Source organism: Pygoscelis adeliae, unplaced genomic scaffold (assembly GCF_000699105.1).
Source record: "Pygoscelis adeliae isolate BGI_AS28 unplaced genomic scaffold, ASM69910v1 Scaffold186, whole genome shotgun sequence".
NCBI lineage: Eukaryota > Metazoa > Chordata > Aves > Sphenisciformes > Spheniscidae > Pygoscelis > Pygoscelis adeliae.
Window position 1 is genome coordinate 2,579,888 of NW_008825071.1, and position 22,423 is coordinate 2,602,310.

General features: G+C 40.3%; 1 protein-coding gene across 4 annotated transcripts in view; it reads left to right on the forward strand.

Annotated features, from left to right (window-relative positions):
* Nucleotides 1-22,423, forward strand: part of FARS2 (phenylalanyl-tRNA synthetase 2, mitochondrial) — a 246,633-nt gene that overhangs the window by 124,272 nt on the left and 99,938 nt on the right. For 3 of the 4 annotated variants that reach the window (XM_009326457.1, XM_009326458.1, XM_009326459.1), the window contains exon 5: nt 13,143-13,303. In XM_009326457.1, the coding sequence (XP_009324732.1) occupies nt 13,143-13,303 (161 nt within the window). Of the gene's footprint in view, nt 1-13,142; nt 13,304-19,457; nt 20,178-22,423 lie in introns of those variants that run through there. The other variant, XM_009326460.1, reaches the window with a different exon arrangement.

Genomic DNA, 22,423 nt, shown 5'->3' on the forward strand with positions numbered 1-22,423 from the left:
GATACTTTGTGCTGGAAAACCTGATGTTATTTTCTGTAAATATGGAACACGTTAGTTGAAATAACTTAGAAAACCTCCATTAAAGTAAAATGCAAAGTAAAAAAAGAACAAAACTGCCTTACTTATCCTTTTTACCTTAGGGGAAAAAAAATGAAACTGTGTGTAGCTGGAAAGGGATTAAGAAACTTCAGATGGCTGTTTAAAAAAAATATTAAAAAGGGGGTGGAGAAAGTCAAGAAGAAACAGTTTCTATTGACTTGTTATTTCTTTTTTGGAAAGGTCACTGAAAATTTACACAGTGACAAAATAACAATCCAATTAGTATCTGTCCTGTAAAACTAAATGTTAATATATTTCAGATTCTCCTCTATTGACAAGTGGGACTGATATTCAACATGGACTTCTCTAAATGAGTGCAGGGCAAAATTTACCAGACACAGTTACAAGTTTCTATAGCAATTGCTGTCAACTTTCAAACTGTAAAGGAAACAAGATGTAATTAAAAACTATCTGTAGGTTTATTTTCTAGGAAGAGTCTTCTTTTAATTATATTTCTGATAGCTATGAGAGACACAATTTGATCATGAGAGTAAATCTTAAAAGCACAGCAGCCCCTTTATCTAGCACTTAAAAAAATTCATTAATTTCATTAATTGTCATTACATAGGAATTGTAGAATTAGGGGGTCTAACATTTCTTTTATCATTCATTTCTTTAAGTGTCAGTGGCATTACCTTTCCAAAATTAAGTTCAATGCGTAACAACAGATTAATTACCAACTGTGAAAAAGGAACATTAGTTAGAGACCTGGTGACCTTTTTTGAGAAAGGAATCTCTTTAATAAGGGGGTTTAAATTGCAGTTTTTTAACTGAGCAAGAGAAATTTTTTTTCTTAGTATATCCATTACTCTAGAAGGAAAAGCAGATAAATGGTCTTCTCTGTTAATTCATTTAAATATTTTAACCGCAAATTAAGATACCATGTAACCAAAGCAGTAACCTTTCATTTATGTTGTATGTATATCAGAATATTTCCATTCATATAGTCCATGAGGAAGATACAAAGCTCACTGAGTGAACCTCGGATCTTTCCCACTGAGGTGCTGTGATACTCACGCACACACACCCCCCGATTACACACTTGAGCACGCCTCTCTTCCCCCGCCAAGACAGTGGTCTGTCTTCCGTGCCCCTGCCCTGTGCACAGAACGAGGTGTTTGGTGAGGAAGGAACTTTTCCATACCTTACTGAAGTCTGTGTGGGGTTTTTTTCTGTCTTCAGTGGGCTTCAGATTACGTACTCCTGTAGTTTTCAGTCAACTTCTAGTCAAGCCTAATTACATCTTTAGCCCACCTAATTTGCAGTTTTGACTGCTCATTGAAGGAGGCTGTTGTTTTGGGAGGGGGAAGAAAAGGCATACAAGAGGTATGTGCCTGTGTTCGGTAAATGGTACGTTCTTTCTCGGAAGCTGTGCCTGTGAGTAAGGTAGAGCACTACTTAGGTGAAGGGTTCAGACGCATTTATCCACAGGAGTTTATCTCTGGCTTCCTCTGGAAACTCGCAGTTAGTGCGGGCTCAATGGTACCATGACTTGCTGTCAGCTGAACTCGTCCAGCATTCACCCTGAGCTGGGCATGGGCTGAGTCAGGCTCTGCAGTTCAGTCCAGGGCTGTAGGCAGTCATCAGCACCTTTCCAGGACACAGGAGGCTTGCTCCCTCAAAACGTCCATGCTGCGTCCCAGCAAGAGAGAGGGATAAACCTTCTTGGTTGGAAAGCCGGAGTCCTGGGGAGAAAGGGGGGGAGGGAGGGGCAGTTTAGGAGGCAAAGGACATTGCTAAGTTTACTTCTTCTCCTGTGAAGGACCGCTATCTGATTCGGTTTCCAGGATGATCATTCCTTTGTGGATGAATTGGGACTGCTGGGTGGAGGATGCTGCTCTTGCAAGCCTCTGCCTCACTAAGGCAGTAGTTGGAAAGCATGAAATGGGTGCCTTTAATGACAGCAGGAAAGGACAGTCTGTGCGCTTAAACACTGCTCTGCCTTCCTTCCTGAGCGAAAAAGTTCCTAGTTGAGTGTAGGAACATCTCCTAACTCAAACTTTTTGCATGTGGCCGCTAACTGTGTGCTTTTTGTTGTCTCAGTGCCTGACTTGAGACCCTGGGGTCTGATTTGCAGAAGTGTTGAGTGCTCACAGTTGCAGCTGTAGTAATAGGGAGTGTACTTTGAACATATTAAACACTGTGTAATGCTTGCTGCTCAGAAACATCAGGTCCCAGGTATCTCAGATTGGGAGCAAAAGTAATAGATGCTTTTGATCTTAAAGTCTCTGTGCCCAAGTTCCCAGTCCGCAATACAGGAGACAGCAATACTTCCTCAACTCACTGAGACATGTGGAAGAAGAAAAAGAAGTCCTTAATATTTTTCAAGCATTTAAATATTGTGGAACTGAATGCTTCATTGGGAAGCTCATAAAAGAAATAATGTGTCTTCAGAGCTCTGCTTGAATATTGCTCCGTGCGTAAGGCACTTGGGTGTACGTGTTTAGCAATGCAAGGAACGCAAGCAGGGATCATTAACCATTGCCTCTTCTCTGTGCTGAACAGAACAAAGTCTTGTGGAAAGATTAATGCTTGTTTGTCTCATTGAAGACAGCATCGTAATGTTTTTCTAAGATGAGAGCATCTTACTGTTCCTCAGGCAGCCTTAATTCTAGCATTTCAGAATATCTGAATGTTTCATTGAAACACCAAGTGTTGTATTAAGGCTCACTTTTGTGGGCCATTTCCTGGTTGTTTTAAATTGAAAACTGAAAAATTGAGATATTCTGTTGTATATCATCACATTCTTATGAGTCATCAGTGTAATATAATTACAAACTTTGTAGAGTAATTCTGTGTGTATATACCTCTAATTATTACACATACAAAATATTAGATATAATTGAGAGTTTATATGAACATAGTGGGAGGATCATGATTTTTTTCAAGCAGCTGTGGAAGTTGGAGTGTTTTATATGGCAGTCTTTGCCTTCTTTGAATATCTTTTCTGAGGAAATTCCCTCCTCCTTCAAAGGTAAATAAAGCCGTTCTGTTTTGTGCTATTGGTCCCTGTGTAAGGGAGTAAACTGTTCTATACAATACATATACCTAGGGAGAGGGTAGTTACAGGGTTATCCTGTAGCCCATCCTTTTGCAATGAGCATTCCCTTTGTTTCTGGCTGTTAGTGGTATAACTCTGCTCACCAGCTGTAACTCCAGTAATACATCGAGAGTTTGTCTGGGACGCTAACATGTTTGCATAAGCACATAAGTACAGCAACAGCTGGACATCATCAGTGTATCAATAACTTAGTGTACTACATAATCGAGTGTAACACACACCTTGTATGTGAGTGTCACACCCCAGCCCAGTATAGGAGAGGTCGGCCAGCATAGGTGTGGTGTAGAGGTACTTCATACCAGCGGAAGCAACTTCTTGCTGCTGGAATTGTGCTGGCACAGTCTTTTTGCTGATGGAAAGGTACATCATTAAGAAGAATCTCTTCAAGCTTTCCAAAGAAAAACAAGTTTTGCCAGTTCACTCTGTTGGGGACACATTGCTGTTGTCTAATAATTCTAAAAAGGTAATATTTTGGTTTTCATTTTAGCAAAGCATATACTTCCCTGGATGCCCATCATACCTCGGAAAACGGCCTTGCATGTAAAATGGGACATTTTGCTATTGATACGCTTTGCTAGGAAATGTCATTAGAGACAGATAGCATAAAAGGGGCATTTAAAAGTGTACGTTGAAAGACTATGTATAAACTTAATTTTGGACGTATTAAATAGCAGTGATATCTTGCCAAGATATTAGTCCTTTAGGGAAAAGCAAGTTCTTGTAGGATTCTTTTCCTTTTCTATTGATTTCATTTACTGTAAGGTTGTTGTAGTCATGCCATTTTGCTAGCAAGGATTGCAAAGCATAATCTGTTTCACTTGTATATTTTATTGCTTCTGCATCTGTTTCCATCATCTTTTACGTGCCTTGTCAGCTGCATGGCAAGAGTGGGCAAGGAGCCTCTGCAAAATGTACAACTAAGGTGCTTCCACAAATTATTTCAAGGACTTCAAGCAAAACCTCTCCTTGTGTCTTTTCCTAAGCTTTTCTTGTATAGTTTATATGGGACTTCACAATATTATATTTCTTCCAACTGCAATAGTGTAGCAGCTGCTAATACTGGATTGTGTGAAACTCCTTCAACCACTGTATGCCAAATTGTAATACAATTTGTCACTTTTTAAGAAATCATTATTTTTCAGAAATAAACGCGCTGCTGCCAGCACTTAGGAGTTTCATACAAATTAGAAAGTAGAAGAAGAAGAGTTAATTTGAACTTTAAGGAACAATTACTTCCTCTTCAATATTTTATTGTCACCTGCTTCATATGGAGATGGTGGGTTAATTTTAAAAATAGTCTCTAACTAAATGTTCTGCTTGTAAGTGAGAAAAGCATGAAGGTCTGGCTGTGATCCTGTATTATTGCTGGTGAATAAGATGAGTTGAAATAAATGAAATAAATTATAAATTTTAAAAAGTAGCTATAGGCATTTGTGCAGTGCAGGAAGAGGGAGATAAGGACAGGAGAGTACTCAAAATGTAATTTCCATTGTATTTGTGTCATATGAGTTCCTAAATCATGAAAAAGCTTACTCGAAATGATGAAACTAATTAAAAGAAATCTGAGAAAGAAATCCAAAAGAGAAATTAATATGTGGTGATTACTCTGAGATGAAAGATTTTTGTTCTCTTCCTTGTAATTATACAGGAATGCTTATTTCATGATAAAAATTGAAGCTGAAATGGGCACATAGGGTCAAATTCATCTAATCTGATTTACCTGTCTAAAAGTTAAGTGTTTTGTCTGTACACGTCTTATGATAGAGTGAACAATTATTTGTGATTCTCTCTCCCCATTTACAGTAGAGCTGAAGAGACTGGCTTAGACCAGATACCTAGCAATGTGTAGTGGTGAAGTAGCCAATGGTGTCCCCCAGAATTAGGCTTCTGCTCAGCATCGTCTTGCAGGTATCTCTGCTTCTGCTTGGAAGCCTCCCAAAATCCAAAGAGAATACATTAATAGCCATCAAGTTGTTAGTAACCAGGCACAATTTCAAAAGATGAACTGAGTAGGAGGGAGAACTCTTCTGCCTTGAGTGAATCCTTTAGTTCCTGCCCCAGAAGAGAGCTGGGCACGGCAGTGCCGTTCCATAGTGTCACTCAGCAGGCACGGGGTTAGGCACAACTCAAGTCCTTTCCCAGGTGATGCAGTTCAAAGGGTTGTGGCTGCACAGAAGTCAAGCAGTGCACTACAAGCTAAAGAAACTCATTTGTAAGTTCAGGTTTTGCTCCACCTTGGTGTTTCTGGGAACATGGGCATGAGAGAGGAAACAGGAGATTTTAGGCCCAGGCAGGAGAACAGGTCATCGCTCACTATGCCTTGTCCTCAGGCACAGAATTGAGTTTCCTGAGGTGTCCATTAATGCTACAGCTGTATGCTTTCCCTCCTACACATGCCTTGTGTACAAAATGTACCAGGAGACTAGTTGAGCATCCACAGGTGTATTATAGGTGCAGATAAAGATATTTGCAGGTGGCCAGGTTGAAACACTATACTCAGGAGCAATGTAGAGAGAAATGCACAGGGGTCCTTTTGTAACATTGTCTGCTAAACCCTGCTTGGTAGTGTCTGATCTCATATAGTACTTACTTCCTGTAATTATATATTTAAAACATATCCATGTCTTTGAATAGCATGAGACCTATTGACAGAAATGATTTTGCCCAGGAACATGCAATGGTCGAATTTTTTCAGATGGGAGATCAATAAGCAGGCATAGCTTGGGAAGACAGTCACACTTCGAAGAGCTCTTTGTGAGCAAACTGAGAAACACCCTTCAAAGTGTTGTAGCACAGGACTGGTGGAGTAGTTCTCTAGTAAGAAGAAAGGAGAACTGGGAGTAGTGCTTCTGAACAAAGATTTTTTTCCAGCCTGTGCTGTATGACAATATGTTTAGGTACACCTGGACCTTTCATGTGATTTTTTGAAATAAATTAATTGTGTGTACCTGGAACCTTGTCAGAACTGCTACGAAACACTGTAGTGGGATTATGTTGGAGTTCATTGTGCCAGAGTATATATGCTGCACTTCAGTAAGAAATCTTTTTATAGCTTTACCATTGGAATGCTGAATTACTGTTGACAGAAAGATTTTGAAATTTAATGTTTTACATTTATTATGTGTCTTACCTAAATCATTCTAGAAAAGGAAGGGCTATTATCCCAACCCCAGTTATAAGGCAAGTGATGCCTACGTGATCATGAGGCTTTTCATGAGTTTCTTCCAACGAATGAGCTTGTGGCAGAAGAGTGTAGTTGTTAAATCATAAACCTTATCTATTATTTTTATATATTTTAGAGGCAAGGAATCCCAGTCATGAGCCCAAGGCTTCTTTATGGTAGGTGCTGTAGAAATACAAAATGCGGTGTCAGTCCCTGCCTGTAAAAGTTGAATTTACTGCGCAGTGTCAGGCTTTCAGAGTAACCATGAGACGGTGCTGCTATCAGCTGAATGAACACAGTTTTTAACCTTTTAATATATACAGGTGTTCTGGCTGTTCTGATTTTTGAACAGGAATATCAAACAGATGCTAATAGCATCCTGTGCTATGATACACAGGTACAGATACAAACTGCTGCCTCTGTATCTTTTGAGGATGTCTTAATCTCTTGAAGGTTGTATCACATTGTGATGGTCTTTGTGTTCTTGTTCCTTGCTCTGCCTGTTGTTCTTGAAGAAAAGAGCATTTTGTAAAACACTAAACAGTCAACTTTGGTATTGGTGAAATTTTGCCAAGAAAGTTGCATCTGGGGCAATTAATATATATGGAGTGAATTTGTCCATCTGTACTTATACCCCTGAAAAAATGAGGTTCGTAATTGAAATTTTGAACTGTACTGTAGAACTTGGTCTTTCTGCCAAGTGGCAGCCCCTCATGTATTTCTTTATAGCTTTTATTTTTTCAAATCTATATGGCCCCAATGTCTAGGGAGTTTTAACGGTATTAAAAGATACTAAAAGACACAAAACCTCAAAATCCAACTTTGCCTGAATGAACAAAACATTATGAAAGGAATTGGAATTTGCTTTTACATACACAGAACAAAAAGCAGTACCGGAGCCTACAGGCAGAGCCAGGGGAAATAGACCCAAGGAGTCAATTCATTTTTTGCTCTGTGACATAAATTAGGACAGCAAATTACACTGTCCTCCATGGAGAATGTCCAGTCTTGAGATATGCAGGGGTAAAGGAAAAAAACCTCAGAAGCTAAGCAAGCCATTTGTTCAGATATGTAGCCTGAAGTACAGCGAAAAAGGAAGACTATATGCCATAAAAGTGTCTGTAGTTAATGACTAATATCTTGTATTGCTCTTGGGAGTTAAGTGGATACTTCATCTTATATAATTTGAAAGGTTGAATGTTATTGCAGTGTATGGTTATGAACTTCGAAAAAATATCTGAAGTTGTAAGTAAGATTCTTTTTAATGGTGGTTTTGTCATTGATTTTGTTGTGAATGCTTAGGAGGGCTTGTGGGAATGGGAGAAGTGGACTCAGGCAAAGGTAGGAAGATGGAAAGGAGCAGGGGAGGAGGACTGAGGAATTCATAACTTCAGAAGCAGAAAGATAAAAGAATTGGAAACTAAAAGTATCAGTCCGAGGTGGGAAAAAATAGGGAAAGTTCCTCCTTGTTGTTGCTTTCGTTCGCTCTTTCCTCTTCTTGCTAATCGAGTTTTTCTGTCCTCTTCTGCTCTGGTCATCCATTTCTCCCTATCAATGTTTTCCTCCCAGCTATTTGGCCTGGCGAAATGTTGGTAAAATGGTAAAATGTATGTTAATTACATATTAGAAGAAAGTTGAATCTGGTAGATGGCTTTCCTGGGTAGGAATTTTTTAAATAGGCTGTTCCTTTAGTATGTACCCAATTATTTTGATTATGGAACAAAAATAAACGTACATATTAAAAACTCAATCAAAGCCTTTAAAGTTCTTTTGCTTAGTTTTCAAGTGGAGCAAACAGAACAGATCAGTCTGACCCAGGAGACAAAGTCGTGGTCTCAAAGTGACTATTATTGTTAGAAAATTACTCCACATATGAGATTTAGAAAGATAAGTTCTTTTTCCATAGAATAAGCATAATTGAATGTTTACTTCTTCTTTGAGTTCTTGAGGAGTGGCTTACTTAGCATGCATAGTCTGACAGCCAAGTCCTTATTTTGGGAGGTAATTTAAACTGAATTGCACACAGGAGCCTGAATGCATCAATTTAACAGAGTTAGAGAATAATATGACATTTTGATTTTTGCTTTTGCTGAAGAGAGCAGTTCAGAAGGAAACCTCAGTAAGCTTTTTGGCCTCAGTTGCTTAACATCCCAGCCACCTGACCTTGCACTTTCGGAAGCTCTTCTGTATTAGACTGACACCTTAGTATTTTTTTTTCCCATGTAAAACCTTTGACTCCCAACATAAGGGAGTTTTATCTGAAGTAGGAAATAATTTAAAATGGCTTATTTTTAACATGGGTAAACATGGTTTACCTCACTGCTGTGGCCCTCATGTAGAATATGCATTCCTTGTCTCTAGCTATAAGTAAATATTTATTTTGCAGAAGCTGTTTTTCAAAGTCTTGTTCATAAGCTGTCCATTAATCACATAGAGCTCAAACATGGGCGTAGGTCTTTGCTTCAGGAATTTCTGATGTTTTATGTCAAGTCACATGTTCATTATGTCTATAACTTACTTTCTACACAGTTTAAAGCACTGATTTGTTTTATAAAACCTGATGTGTAGTCTGTGTATCCTTGAGAATCTGTTCACCCCTCTTCCCACTGTTTTAGTTTCCTGAATTTGCTCCACTGACAGCCATGGTTTGGACTGAAAGTGGGAGATCAAATTCAGGTCTTTGCTTCTGGAACTCATCCCAGCTTTCAGCTACACACACTTTGTGTATATTCATTTTTGGGCATTTTGTGAAGAACACCTTGTATGCGGGCTGTTGTATGCTCCTGACTTTGTCCCAATCCAAGATCAAAATTTAATTTCTTTCACTTCTCGGTAACTGCTGAGTATAACAATTCAAAGAACCAATTTATGCTCTATTGAAAGAAAGATTTCTTTATTGGCAGTTTTACAGGCGTAGCGAAAATTGTTAAATAAAAGCCAGCAGAAATATAAAAATAAGTGTGACTGAAGTGTATAACAAAAAAGTTTTGCCAGCCTGTTCCTAACACTACATTGCAAAATGTCTTGATCTTGTACAGTGCAAAATGTCTTGCGTCACGCTTCTTGAGAAGGTAAATGTTTCTGTCTGTGGGTATTTCTGAGGATTCAGTGGTAATCCATGAGTTCTGGCAGGTCATTATATATGCCTCAGTGAGTAGTTACGAAGCTTCCCATCCTGGCTGATCAAATTTAGCTTTCATTTAACAATGTTTTTTGGAGAATGGCTTGATTGGTCTACATTTAAGTGTAAACTGATTCATCTGGGCTGGAAGCTTAAGAGCAGGACAGATAGATGACTTCTCAAGGAAGATAAAGACTCTTGAGCTCCCCTGTAAGACACAGTTGCGACGATGCAACCTTCTCCTGGAGTCAGATTGGATTGTCTCAGCCCCCAGTGTGGGAAGCCAGTCAAACTGTTTTATCCTTTCCTTTTCCATCGTTGGCTACCTGACATGCAAAGCTTCCACCAATTTTCTCCTGGTGGGTAGTCAAGTTTTTCACGTGAGGCAGTAGGAGCCTGGCAGTGTACAAACCTTTGAGGACCAGTTGGGGAAAGCTCGTGTGTCAGGAAAGTTTTATCCATTGGGCTGTGTTATTTCAAGCAGTGATGCTATGATTGCCCCACCAGGTCTCTGGAATCTGCTGCTTTGGCCAGATCTCCTCGTCAGAACCTCAACCTGTTTTTTTGCCACGTTGAAAACTATTCTGTGTTCATTCTGTCATGTGGACTCACATTCACTTGACTTCTTTGCATACTACTTGCCAAAATTCAGTGTATTTAAACATATATACGTGCTGTGAAAAGCTTTGGGTTGCTCTCACTCAACAGAGTGGTTAGCTGCAAGTTTAACTTTTAAGCCATCTGGTTATTTCCAGTCAGAAATAAGTTTAAGGGTGTGCTTTAGTCTTGTTGAGTTCCCCAAGGTAATTCTTCAAATCCTTTAAGTCAATCATATCTTTAAATGCTGCATTGACTTGGAGCTTTCCAACAAGGAAGCTGGAGAAGAGATCAGAGACAAAATAAATGAAGATGTGGAGTGCAGTGGAGTTTTGCCAGTGCTGATTTGAGGAGGAATTCTAGTTATCTGCATTTTCCCTTTTCTTTTCTTTTCTTTTTTTTCTCCCCTCTGAGCAAAGGGAATTCTTCAGTGGTACGGCTTTGACTGCAGACATTTGAGAAGTTTGTGGTCTGAAGGCTGATAATTGTACAAGGATCATCCAAAAGACTAGTTCTGCGACTACGTGTTTATTCATAGCTCAGATGACAATGCTCTGAGCTGCTAGGCACACTGCTGGTTAAATAATTTTTTGTCTGCTACATAGTGCAAAAAAGCATGATGCGTCCCAGTCAAAAAAAACCCCAATTGCTGATATAAAATAAAAGCATTCATTGCAGAATTAAAATGCATAGCAAATCAATTAGGTATAAATATTGTACATTAACCTCAAAGCATGAGCAAAGAGTTGCAACGAAAACCATTCTTATATCAAAATAATAAAAAAGTACAAATCTTAAATGTAGAGCTCTGCCTGTCAGAATATACACCCATTCTGCTGATCTTCTGTCATATCAGGTTTTTTCTCCCTGTCCATTCTATCAGTAATCATCAGTAATGTGGGGAAGGAGGATCATCATCCCCTATCATGTACACTTAAATGAGCATCAGTGAATTAATTAACACTGATGCTTAACCTGGCATCTTTAGGTTTCAGGTTTAATACCGCTGTTGAGATTAAGCAGTGGCCGTTCAGAACCCTCATGGATATTGCTCCAGGTGCTCGACTTCACCTCTGGATTGTGTTAATCAGTCTACAGTAATGTCCATACATATATGAAAGTCTGGCACTTTTGAAATGAGTAGGAGTTTTACTACTGAGGCAGGAGTTGATGATCTAAGACAGACAAGCTGGAAGTTTGGGGAAGCAACACCATTGCAATGAATTATATTCCCTTCTTCATAGCCATAAAAATATAATTACTTTTATATACTGGAATATGAAGAGAAATAGTACTTTCAGCTTGGAAAAGAAACAGTTTATAGTTTACACTTAAAGTTGAAGCTCAAAATCTTTCCCAAACACAAATTTCAATACATTCTGTGTAGTTACTATCCTTTCTGTAAAAACTCAATCAACAGCAGCAAATCATACAGTTCTTCATGTAATGTAGCATGGATTGTAGGTTTCCAAGGTCAGGTTAGTTTAGAGTCTGTTGGTTGGTCTAAGCATACTAGTTTGAACAGCTCTGCCATGAGGTTCCTTTTGAGTTCACACCCAGTCCTCTATTTCTTAGGACTTCCACAATTCACTTGATAAACTGTCTGCTTTCAAAGGTCAGAAAGTGCAAAATCTTGCCTATGAGCACAGGAGAAGGGACAAGGCAAAATATCCATACTCCTCTGGGGAGTACTTTTATAAAGTTGACCAAATTCCTGTGGCAGTGCAATACTTCTGAGATAGCAGATGAGGCTCGGATGGGTTCTGCTGGTGACTTAGTATTCCAGGTAAATAGGCAGGTTCAAATTAATTAAAAGAATCAAAGTGATGATTGTGTCTCTTTTCCCAAGCTTGTTATGCTTGGCTTTATTTAAACAGGACTCTGGACTGTTTCGTCTCGGCATTGAACGTGACAGCATACCTCAGGATGTCATCAACGCCCAAATAACAGGAGCTGCCTCCTTTCTGGTAGCAGAGACGGGTCAGAAAGAAGAATTCTGCCTCCAGCCACCTGCATGATGGCGGGGAAGCTGCTGAGTTCAAAGCTTCAAAAAAATTAGAGTTTAAATTAATACTGGGGGAGGCAGGTATGGCCTTGGTCTAGCTGGGTAGCTGTGAGATGTACAGGGATATTATATGACTCAGGAGCACACTGCCGGTGCTGATGGTGAAGAGTCAAGTCTGTCACACGTGCACGCATCCTTTCAGCATAAGTGTGTGTGTTTAGGCATTTGTTTAAGTTTTAAAAAGCTCTGAGCCTTTGCCAGAGCTGCTGGGCTCTCAGCTTGTTTCAAAATCAGTAGGACGATGGCTAAACATGGTGTTGAAAAAAATCCCTGTTTAATGACTCAGTGCTCCTGCCCTGTAAATGAAGGAAGGTATGAATATTTACTTTCCTGACAGAAATGTTGCATCGTTAATATCTGTACAGCTCTACTGTATTAAATATTCTCGTCTTTTTATATTTAGTGCTGCATAAGTGACTTGCATATGTGGGAGCAGTGGCTTGTCCCAGGGGCAGCAGCCCGGGAGTTCCCTGGTTGGAGGTGTGATGCTAATGCAACAGCGCCTCACATCCCATTGCTCTGTTTCTTCTAGGTGCCTTGAAGGAGGCAATTTTGATCCTCTCAGTTGTTGGTAATGAAGTTAGTGCTGCATAGGCTTGCCCTGGTCTGTCAACCCAAGTGAAATATTCTGAACAGGAAATTCATGTTTACATGCCTTATAAAACACAACTGAGTCAGGTGTGAAGTGCTCAGCTCTAAGGATAGTAAAGGGGAGCAGTGTATAGCATTATGCAGCATTTCTCAAAGTCTGTCTGAAACTTTGGATGCAAATTGCCAAGGGTGCGGCTTTATTTTATTACCACTTTTAGTTCCTGGACTCAGTGATAGGCCCCATCTTGCTGCAGTTTTTGATGGATGTATGTTCTGTCCTATAGCCTTTAGATCTTTCATTTGGCAGTTACTTGTAGGCTTTTCTGTCTTGCCACTTCACTCTTTTTTTTTATTATTTGGTAAATAGGTGAACATTTTATCAGCAGTTTTTCATGTTCTGAACTTAAGCTCTTGAATTTTTATCTTGTTTGTTTGTTTATTGCAGCTGGTGCGCAGGATAAAATTGGCTGGGCATTTGGCTTGGGTTTGGAGAGGCTGGCCATGATCCTGTACGATATCCCTGACATCCGACTGTTCTGGAGTGAAGATGAACGCTTCTTGAAGCAGTTTATTGTGCCTCACATTTGGCAAAAAATAAAATTCCAGGTAAAATAATATATATATATGATAATAACTTTCTGTCAGTAAGAAGTGTGTGTAGCCCTAGAGAATATCACGTAATTAAAATTCTGTGCCATTAACAGATTAGGTTTTAAAGCAACAGCTTTCCAGCTGTCATGATGCTCTGATATAATGCAATAAAATTCAGCTTCTGATGATATCAGCCAGATAATGTGAGTTGCTGCTGATACCCAGTGAATATCTCTTTTCTGAGTAATACTTAAGCACATATTTAACTTCTAAATTTATCCAGAATAGGGATTGATTTAGGCCTGTGTCTGGTTTGGGTGTTCTTGAATTGTGTCCATAGTTCTGTTTCATTATAAAAATGTGTTTGATGCTGAGCATTCAAATATTGTAATACATTCCCAATTTTTCCCATTGTTTTCACTCTACATTCATTGAAGTCAATGTGAGTTGCATTGTCAAACTTTGGCAAAATGCTTTGTGAATGTGCCTCGCCATCTTCAATGTGTCAGCTCTTTCCTACAGGTGATAGTCGGGGGAGAGTGCAGGCTCAGCTTGTATTTCTTTTGTAACTCCTCTACTTGAGGTGATTTTTGTAGTTGGAAACCTTGTCGTACTTTTTGTAGTTGCAAAGTAATCAAGCATAACTGGATTGAGTGGAAATGCTACTTCCTTAATACTCTTCAGCACGAGCACAGGAAGGTTCACTTTGGGGGTATCACTTTGGGATAGTTGAGCTGACATGGCTGTGTAGATGCTTGACGAAGTCTGAGGTACTAAAGCAGCAAAACGCTTTTTGCTGCTGCCTTTTACCATTTTCCTTGCTTTGATTGTGTACAGCTTGATTATGTTTTTTAAGAATTGAAAATATAAAAGGGGAAATCAACAGTGATAATGCTCAGATGATATTTGAGCAGTCTCCACATGAAATCAGTAGCAGCATCCATTTTTTAATTCATGGCAATTCTGGCACACCTCTGGTAGAGTCAAAAAGTCAAAATGGTGTTTGGATAGGTTTGGGGGTTGGGGTTTTTTGGTGAGGTTTTTTTGGTTGTTGTTGGTTTGGTTTGATTTTTTTGTTTGGGGTGGTTTTTTTTTTGTGATACTGGCATTGAGGTATTCAGATTGTAGTTATCACTTACAGAAAGAAGACAGGTTTTTGCCACTGTTCCTGAGGGTGGGTCTGCCTGTGAGTTTCCCTGATTTCCTGCAGAATGTTTGTTCTTCTTTTCAATAAGGAGTGCTCAAGTCTCCTTTTCAGCCCATATCTTTCTGATTGGCATTGCTCCTGAGGAGTACGGATTGTGACTTGGCTTATAGATTGCGATCTGATCTCTGATGGAACCAAGATGAGATTTCTTGCTTGCTTTAAAATTGTGGATCCAAGCCTCAAACTGATATTAGCAGTAGATTGGGGTTTTGGTGAAAGGCCCAGATTGTCAGAATGATATGGTCTGATGTTGAAGGTGAGCCAAAGAGAGGGCTGTCTGGCTTCTCTAAGTTGCGTATCATTTTCATGTTCAGCTTCAGATAAAGTCAGGTGTAGTGAACTGATCTGAAGATGACAGAGGCATAGGTTACTGTGGAAGGCTGAGAGGAAAGGACACGGTTTCTAGGAAGCTAAAAGTGAAAGAAATTTTTTTTAAATTGATGCTGTTTGGTAACAGCTGAGCAGGAGTCACTGGGAGCACATGGTTTTGCACTGTTTTGCTGGGTAACTGTCTGTGTCATCAATAGGAGACTGGTGACAAGGTCTTGGTAGGTCTTTAAGCATTTCTTCTTGCTGAGCAGTGTTGGTTTCAGCTGGCATTGGTTCAGCTTGGAACAAGGAGAAAAGTTCTACAACCCAGAACTGATGTAGAGAGAGTCATGAAGTTGAGGCTTGCTGGCTGAAATACATTTTGAAGTAATAACATGAATCAGGAGGTATGATGCAATAGGTGGGCGACTTCAAGGAAAAAAAATTGTCAGCTGCCACTGTGCTCTAACTTCAATCAAAGGGAAAGACTGGAGTAATATTACCAGGCCATTACCTACTGCTTTATCATATTAATGTGTTGGCAGTTGTCGTATCCCAACAAATAGCCCAATGAAAAGTATACAGACTGGGAGAATGAGGGGTATGGGAGAGGCGCAGCAGAGGTGGAAAGATGGATAATTTTCAGTCTTTTCTTTCTCTCTTCTAATGAAAGGATATGGCCAATGTTTTAGAAACAGATTTTTGCTCTGGTATCAAGCATTTCTTAGGGACATTCTTTCCTTTTTTTCCTTTTTTTTTCTTTTTTTTTTCCTTTCCCTTTTAACACATACATACACACACCCAACTTGGATATCTGTGTTGGTTTTGGCTGGGATAGAGTTAATTTTCTTCATAGTAGGTAGGATGGGGCTATGTTTTGGATTTGTGCTGAAAACAATGTTGATAATACAGGGATGTTTTCATTATTGCTGAGCAGTGCTTACACGGAGCCAAGGCCTCTTCTGCTTCTCACCCCACCCCACCAGTGAATAGGCTGGGGGTGCACTAGAAGCTGGGAGAGGACACAGCTGGGACAGCTGACCCCAACTGACCAAAGGGACATTCCACACCATATGACGTGATGCTCAGCCTACAAAGCTGGGGGAAGAAGAAAGAAGGGGGGGACACATTCAGAGTGATGGCGTTTGTCTTCCCAAGTAACCATTACGCGTGATGGAGCCCTGCTTTCCTGGGGATGGCTGAACACCTGCCTGCCCATGGGGAGTAGTGAATGGTTTCCTTGTTCTGCTTTGCTTGTGTGCGCGGCTTTTGTTTTACCTATTAAACTGTCTTTACCTCAACCCCCAAGTTTTCTCACTTTTATCTTTCCAATTCTCTCCCCTATCCCACTGGGGGGGGAGTGAGTGGCTGTGTGGGGCTTAGTTGCCGGCTGGGGTTAAACCACAACAATGTCCCATGTTCAGTTTTGGTAGAATAATTCTCCCTAACTCTTAGTTTATATTTTTCAACTCTGTCTTTGAATATAAGAGACTAGAGGCAAGCTTGGTTTTTTGTTTAAAACGAAGTCTGTATCCAGCTTTCATCTGGTATCTTACATTGAGCTTTTTTGAGCTCAATACTGTACATACTTCTAGTACATACTGGCATTGCTTTTTAAAGGGTTAATGACCCTTCGAATGAGAATACTGTGAAATAATCTTTGGTGATACCATAAGATCTCGGGTGATGGGGGGTTAGTAAGCCAGTTTTTCTTTCTTTCTGTTCTGTGGTATTTTTCAGGTATGCTGTAAAACCAAGTTAGCAGACCTTCTGCAGCTGTCTACTTTCTAAAGAGTCATAATTAATGAATCACATGATTTTGATTTATTCATATTGTATTTGGAAGAAAACTTTTAGCCTGTCTTCCAGTGTTGATGTTGTAAGAAATCTCAATGGATATTAAAAAAGTGTCAAATTTTCTACATGCAAGTCCATGCAGTACTTTTCAGCCTGACTGAACTGAACCAAGGCAGACCAGGTGTTTTGAGAGCCTTTCATTAGACAAATTGAATCCTGCAGCCTCAGAAGGCCTGGGTAAATGTCCATGCTTTATGTACTTAACTGAGATAGACCTCTCAACCTTTGGATACTCCTCCCATCCTTTCTTATAATCTGAATATTATCCACCAACATAAATATTTTTCTTTCTGTTCATTAAAATGTTCTTCAAATGCATGAAGTCCACACTACATAGCAGCAACCTTTAATAATAGCTGGGCTAAACATACTCTTGTTCAAAAATGGAATTTAATTGGAGCAGTTTCTTGGGACTTAAAGTATATGTTTTGTGCCTTTTAACAGCCTGAATGTGTCAGATTTTTCCCTGTGTCATCAGTTGCTCAATATATGCGTGTAGGCTTCAGTAGGTCAAAAAGCTTCTGGGAAAAGCTGACAGTGCTTGTGCCATTGTGGCCACTCAGCACAGCAGTGTTAGAGTGCTGCTCCCCACAGATCAGATTATTGCATTGATTTGGATTACCAAATCACTCTAGCTGTAATTTGACACAAGTCACAGCAGTGTGGGGGATCAGAGGCTGGTAACTTGCCTTCAATCACTTATGCAGGGCTTCTGCTTAGGCTGTGAAATGAAAGGCTGAGGATGGACAGGGCAGGAAAGACTAAGCACCTGCAAGGTGTAATGTAATAAAACAAATGGCTTGGATCTGATCTAGTACACTCTGTTACATCTGTGTTCGTCAGGTGTCTGAGCATAGTTGCATGTAATCACTTTCCGGTTCATGCTGAGCCAGCGTTCTTACAAAAACAAGATGTGTCCATGGACTGACAACTCTCAAGCAAAGGTACAAAAATGAAACGACGTTTAGGGAAGGAAGGCACTCACAGTTCAGATGAAGTGCGGTGTCCCCAGAGGTGTTGATTAAGATGAATGGGCTCTGGCGGCAGGATGGTTCCTGGAACCTCCATCATTTCGCTGCCACAGCGAGCAAGTGGCATGTCATGTCAATTGACTGTTGATGCATTCTCTCCTTGCAAAGTCACTTTCATTTGATGCTGCTGGCGGCTGTGGCTGCTGTTGTTTTAAATAATTATTTATTTCGATTGCAGATGAACCCTGTGGCCCGGACTGAGGTCAAGCAGAAGCATGTTCACGATGTTCTAAGGGAAGCACTGGTACAAAGGGAACCTGGATCAGATTCCCTCTGTCAGATTATGGGAGTTGCTTTCTTCTTCTTTCCTTCATTTCTGCAATATCTGCAATAAGCCTAGCACCACCTACTTTTTACCACCCCCTTCCATCATCTCCGGGGGCTGCTCCTTCCTTGTATCTGCTGGCACATGCAGTCTCTCCAAACTCAGTTCCTTCATAATAACCTGTTAGCTTCAATACTCAAAACAACAGACTTTCTAATCAGGATCATTCTGATGGCGCCAGGATAGACAAAGCTCCTAGAGCAGCTCTGCTGGGAGACCTGAGGGGCTAGTAATCTTTGGCAGTGGAGTGAGGAGGGTTGACAAGCAGCTTGAATTGACACTGCTCACCTCCCACACAGCTTTAGCCAGAATGATGTATGTGGCCCTAACCTAGGACACTGTTTCTGCTTTGAAAAGTGAACAGTCAAGGTTAGCAGAGATGAGAAAAAGTGTATCTTCAGAAAGATGTAGTTGGGTGGAAAAAAGTGATTCATTATACGGGAAAGGAAATCAAAGTCAGCTCATCTTTCTCCTGTGCAAGACAGCAAAGGCTGGGCCTCACGTTTGCCTTTGCTCAGTGTGCCATAGGGATTAAGCCCCTATTCTAATGACAAAGGATTTATCCAGTAGCCCAGTTTGCACTATTCACTGCGCCTTCTTGGTCACGCAGTTACACAGTACCACTTTTTTACCTTACTGTGCACTTTTCAGTTTTCTGAGACGGTCATCATCCCTGTGCATCTTTCCTGTTCACATACTTGATGGTTGCTGCGAGACTTAGCTTGTCCTGAAGCTTTAGAAGATGCCGAAAATAAAATGCACTGGCAGGTCTAAGGGGAAACTTTTGCAAATTAAACCGTCTTAGTCTATATCCTTTATTCCATGCTTGAGAAGGAGAGCATCTAATATATAAGCCAGCAATTTCAAACAGTTTGATCTTATTACGTTCACTGCACAGGGTGGGTCTGTCTGATCCATCATTAGTATGCTACTCCATATAATTTATATTTATCTTCTTAGTCTGTGATTAGCTTTATTTTCCAATAAAAAAGTAAATAGATTCACTGGCTGCTACATTTTCAGATATTTTTCATCAAGATTAGGTAACTCCATGCTTAAATGGTTATTCATTTATTATGTTTACTTTCTAATAGTGCATCTATTAAAGGCAAATACGCAAGCATTAGTATGTAAATTTAACTTGGATGTCTGAACAAATGAGGTACAGCCTCAACTGTGATTTATTGTCTAATTAGTTTTACTGTAATTGAAGATATATAATGTGTGTGTATGCATGTGGAGGTACAAGAGAGAATAGATGGTGGTGTAGCATAAACATTTTATTGGCATGACTTTGGGAAGGTTGAATTTCTTATGGGTGACTTACGTAGATCATCTTAAATGAATGTCAATAAAACCTTTACAGTGCCGTTTATCATCTCAGGTTTGTCTGTATACTCTGCAGAACATTGTGAAGCTCCTTTTTTTTTTTTTTTTTAGTGTCGAATAGTCATGGAAAGAAGGCAAAAATATCTTCTTCATTGCAGAGATGCTGCACTAAGCTGCACGATTGGATTAGAAATCACTTGATCATCAAGTCTTCTCTCATCAGGATGTTATATCTCGTATCGTTTGTAGCCAGTGCTGGTACTGAAGCTCTAGGAACCTGAGCCCTCTGGCCCCAGCGAGGCAAAGTACTGAAGCACACGCTGAGCTTTAAACTTGCGAGTAGTCCCATTTAAATCAATGGGATAGTTCCTGTGCTCAGTCAAACATAACCTAAATGCCTAAATAGTTTCAGGTCAGAGATCTCTGTACTTCCTGGGATCCAACTGAGAGTGATCAGCGCCTTGCAGGGCTGAAGCAGAGGAAACTTTCAAAATGGCTGTTATAAGCAATAAGAGTTTAATCTGACAAACCATAAACTTTATTTGCAAAATCTTTGATCCAAGCCAGTTTTACTAATTAACACTTGGGTAAAGAAAGTCAACAAGCAAGCATCTGGAGAGTAAACAGGACTTCCCATTCTCAACTAAAGACAATTGCCTGAAAACACGGGAAGGAAAGAAGAAAATAGAGGCTCAGAAATGAGGGGAGAGAGAGAGTGGATGGACAGTCACATGAGGCTGGATACAAGAAAAAACAAAACACTGAGATAAGACAAAGTAAGAGGAAGGTAGAAGAGAGGAGAGCTGTACTTTGGGCATTGGAGGCAATATGAAAAAGTCTGGGGCCAAACAGAGAAAGTTTAAACAAGATGGGGGGGGGGGGGAGGGGGGAAAGCCAACAGGGGGAAGAGGAGAAAGACACAGAAAAGGAGAGTAGGTTTAAGGCAAAAAAACGTTGAGAGTGATGCAAAAGTCTTTTTCTAAATTAATCAGAAAGTCTTCCCAGACTTTATACTGTGCACATCTACTCTTGATCTCCTTTTGAAAAATCAAGAAGTATGAGTGACCACAAAAATTATGACCAGAAGCAATTAAAGCAATTCTGCACTTTAAAGTATTACCATCAGTCTCGGTGTGGGGGTGGGGGGTAGTGTTGAAAGCAAGGAACGTGTTGTCTGAGAGTAATGATTGAAACAGCAGCTCTCCAAAACTCAGGCATACCTCAAAAACAGAAGACGAGTGATGAAAACTGGTATATCCAATGCTATCCTATCCTAATTTAATTTTGTGGACTTTTAAGTCCAGGTCTAAAAAATAAGCAGCTTACATACCAGTAAACTGCAAATGAGTAACATAGTGGCTTTTTCATCATATGGTATAGTAAACAGATGCTCAGACACACATGCCATTTCACTGGAGCACAACTGGATCTGTGTGCTCAGCCTTTCAAGGAAATGAATTTTCCAAACACATTCAGTGCTTTCTTTCTCTGGCTATTCTTAGCTTTTTATTTCCCCAAGTAAAACCTGAGTGAGGATACTTACCACAGCTACTGGTTCTATAGACTGTCTGTCTCTTGTTTAAAAGAGAGGTTGTGTCTGACACTGTACAGAAGTGTAGATATGGGAAGGTGTTGAAGAGTGTTACCTGTATTAGTTCAGTGTGCTAGGAACAGCAATATGGGAATCAAAGGAGTACCCTGTCTTATCTTCCCACCACATCTTTACCTTGGCTTTCATTCACCTTCATAGTCTTAGGATCTAAGGCTAATTCAGGTTGGAAGGGACCTCAGGAGATCTGTAGTCCCACCTCCTCCTCAAAGTAGGATCAGCTCTGAGGTCAGGCCAGGTTGCTCAGGACATTATCCAGCTGGATCTTGAAAACCACTGAAGATGGAAACTGCACAAGCTTTTTGGGCAACCTGTTTCGCTGGTTGACTGTCCTCATGGTGAAAAAGTTGTTTCTTATATCCATTCTGAAATTCTCTTGATTGACTTACATCCATTGCCTCTCATCCTCGCACCATGCATGGGAGAGAAAAGCCTGGGTCTATCTTGTTGATGACCTCCTTATATGTACTTGCAGATTTCTGTTAGGTTCCCCTGAAGCTGTCTCTTCTCGAGGCTGAACAAACCCAGCTCCCTCAGCCTTTTCTCACAGGGCAAGTGTTTCAGCCCCTTGACCTTCTTGGTGGCCCATTGCTGAAATTGCTCGTTTGTCCATGTCTTTCCTGTATTGGGGGGGGCAAAATTGGATGCAGTACTCTAGATGCGGTCTAATGAGCACTGAGTAAAGAGGGATAATCACTCTCCTCGGTGTGCTGGCTTTGCTCCTGTTGATACAGCCCAGGATGTTTTTGGCCGCCTTTGCTGCCAGAGCGCACTCATGCCCAGCTGCTGTCCACCAGGAGCCCCCAGGTCCTTCTCAGCAGAGCTGACCTCTTCTCTTTGCATGTTTTCTTGTTATCCCTTCTGTGGCTTATCAAGGAGATGTTGCTTTTCTTCACTGTCAAGGCTCTTCATAGCCTGTTCTCACCTGGCAGCTCTTAGTCCTTATGCAGAAACTGATGCCTACATCAAACTGGACAGTGATTTCAACATTTCTTTCCATTTGTTAAATGCCCATGTGAGCATTTTGGGTTTTCTCTGATATTGCTTCTCACACTGGGGAAGAACTCTCTGTGATACCCACTTTTTCAAACCTCTCCTTCACAAACAGTTTCTTGCAATGCCTACCAAAACAGCTGACAGCAAATTTCTGAAGTGATGAAGAGCCAAGAGACCTGTCTGTCATTTTTATGAGTTTAATTTCATTATTCCAGTGGACTCTACCTCCAGCCTTCATCTGCTTGTTGTCATTTGTCACACAGATAGCACATCAGCTGTTAGGGGCAGGAACCATCACTGGACTCTACATTTTGATGCTGGATTTGTGAAACATTTAGTGTGCTGGAACCCAGGCCCATGACTAAGGCTGCACTGAGATGATATTACTGAAACTCTTGGTAAAAATAACCACCGACGAGGGATGTGGTTCCCAGCAATCCAGCTGCTACCCTTTGAGCTATTACTGATGATG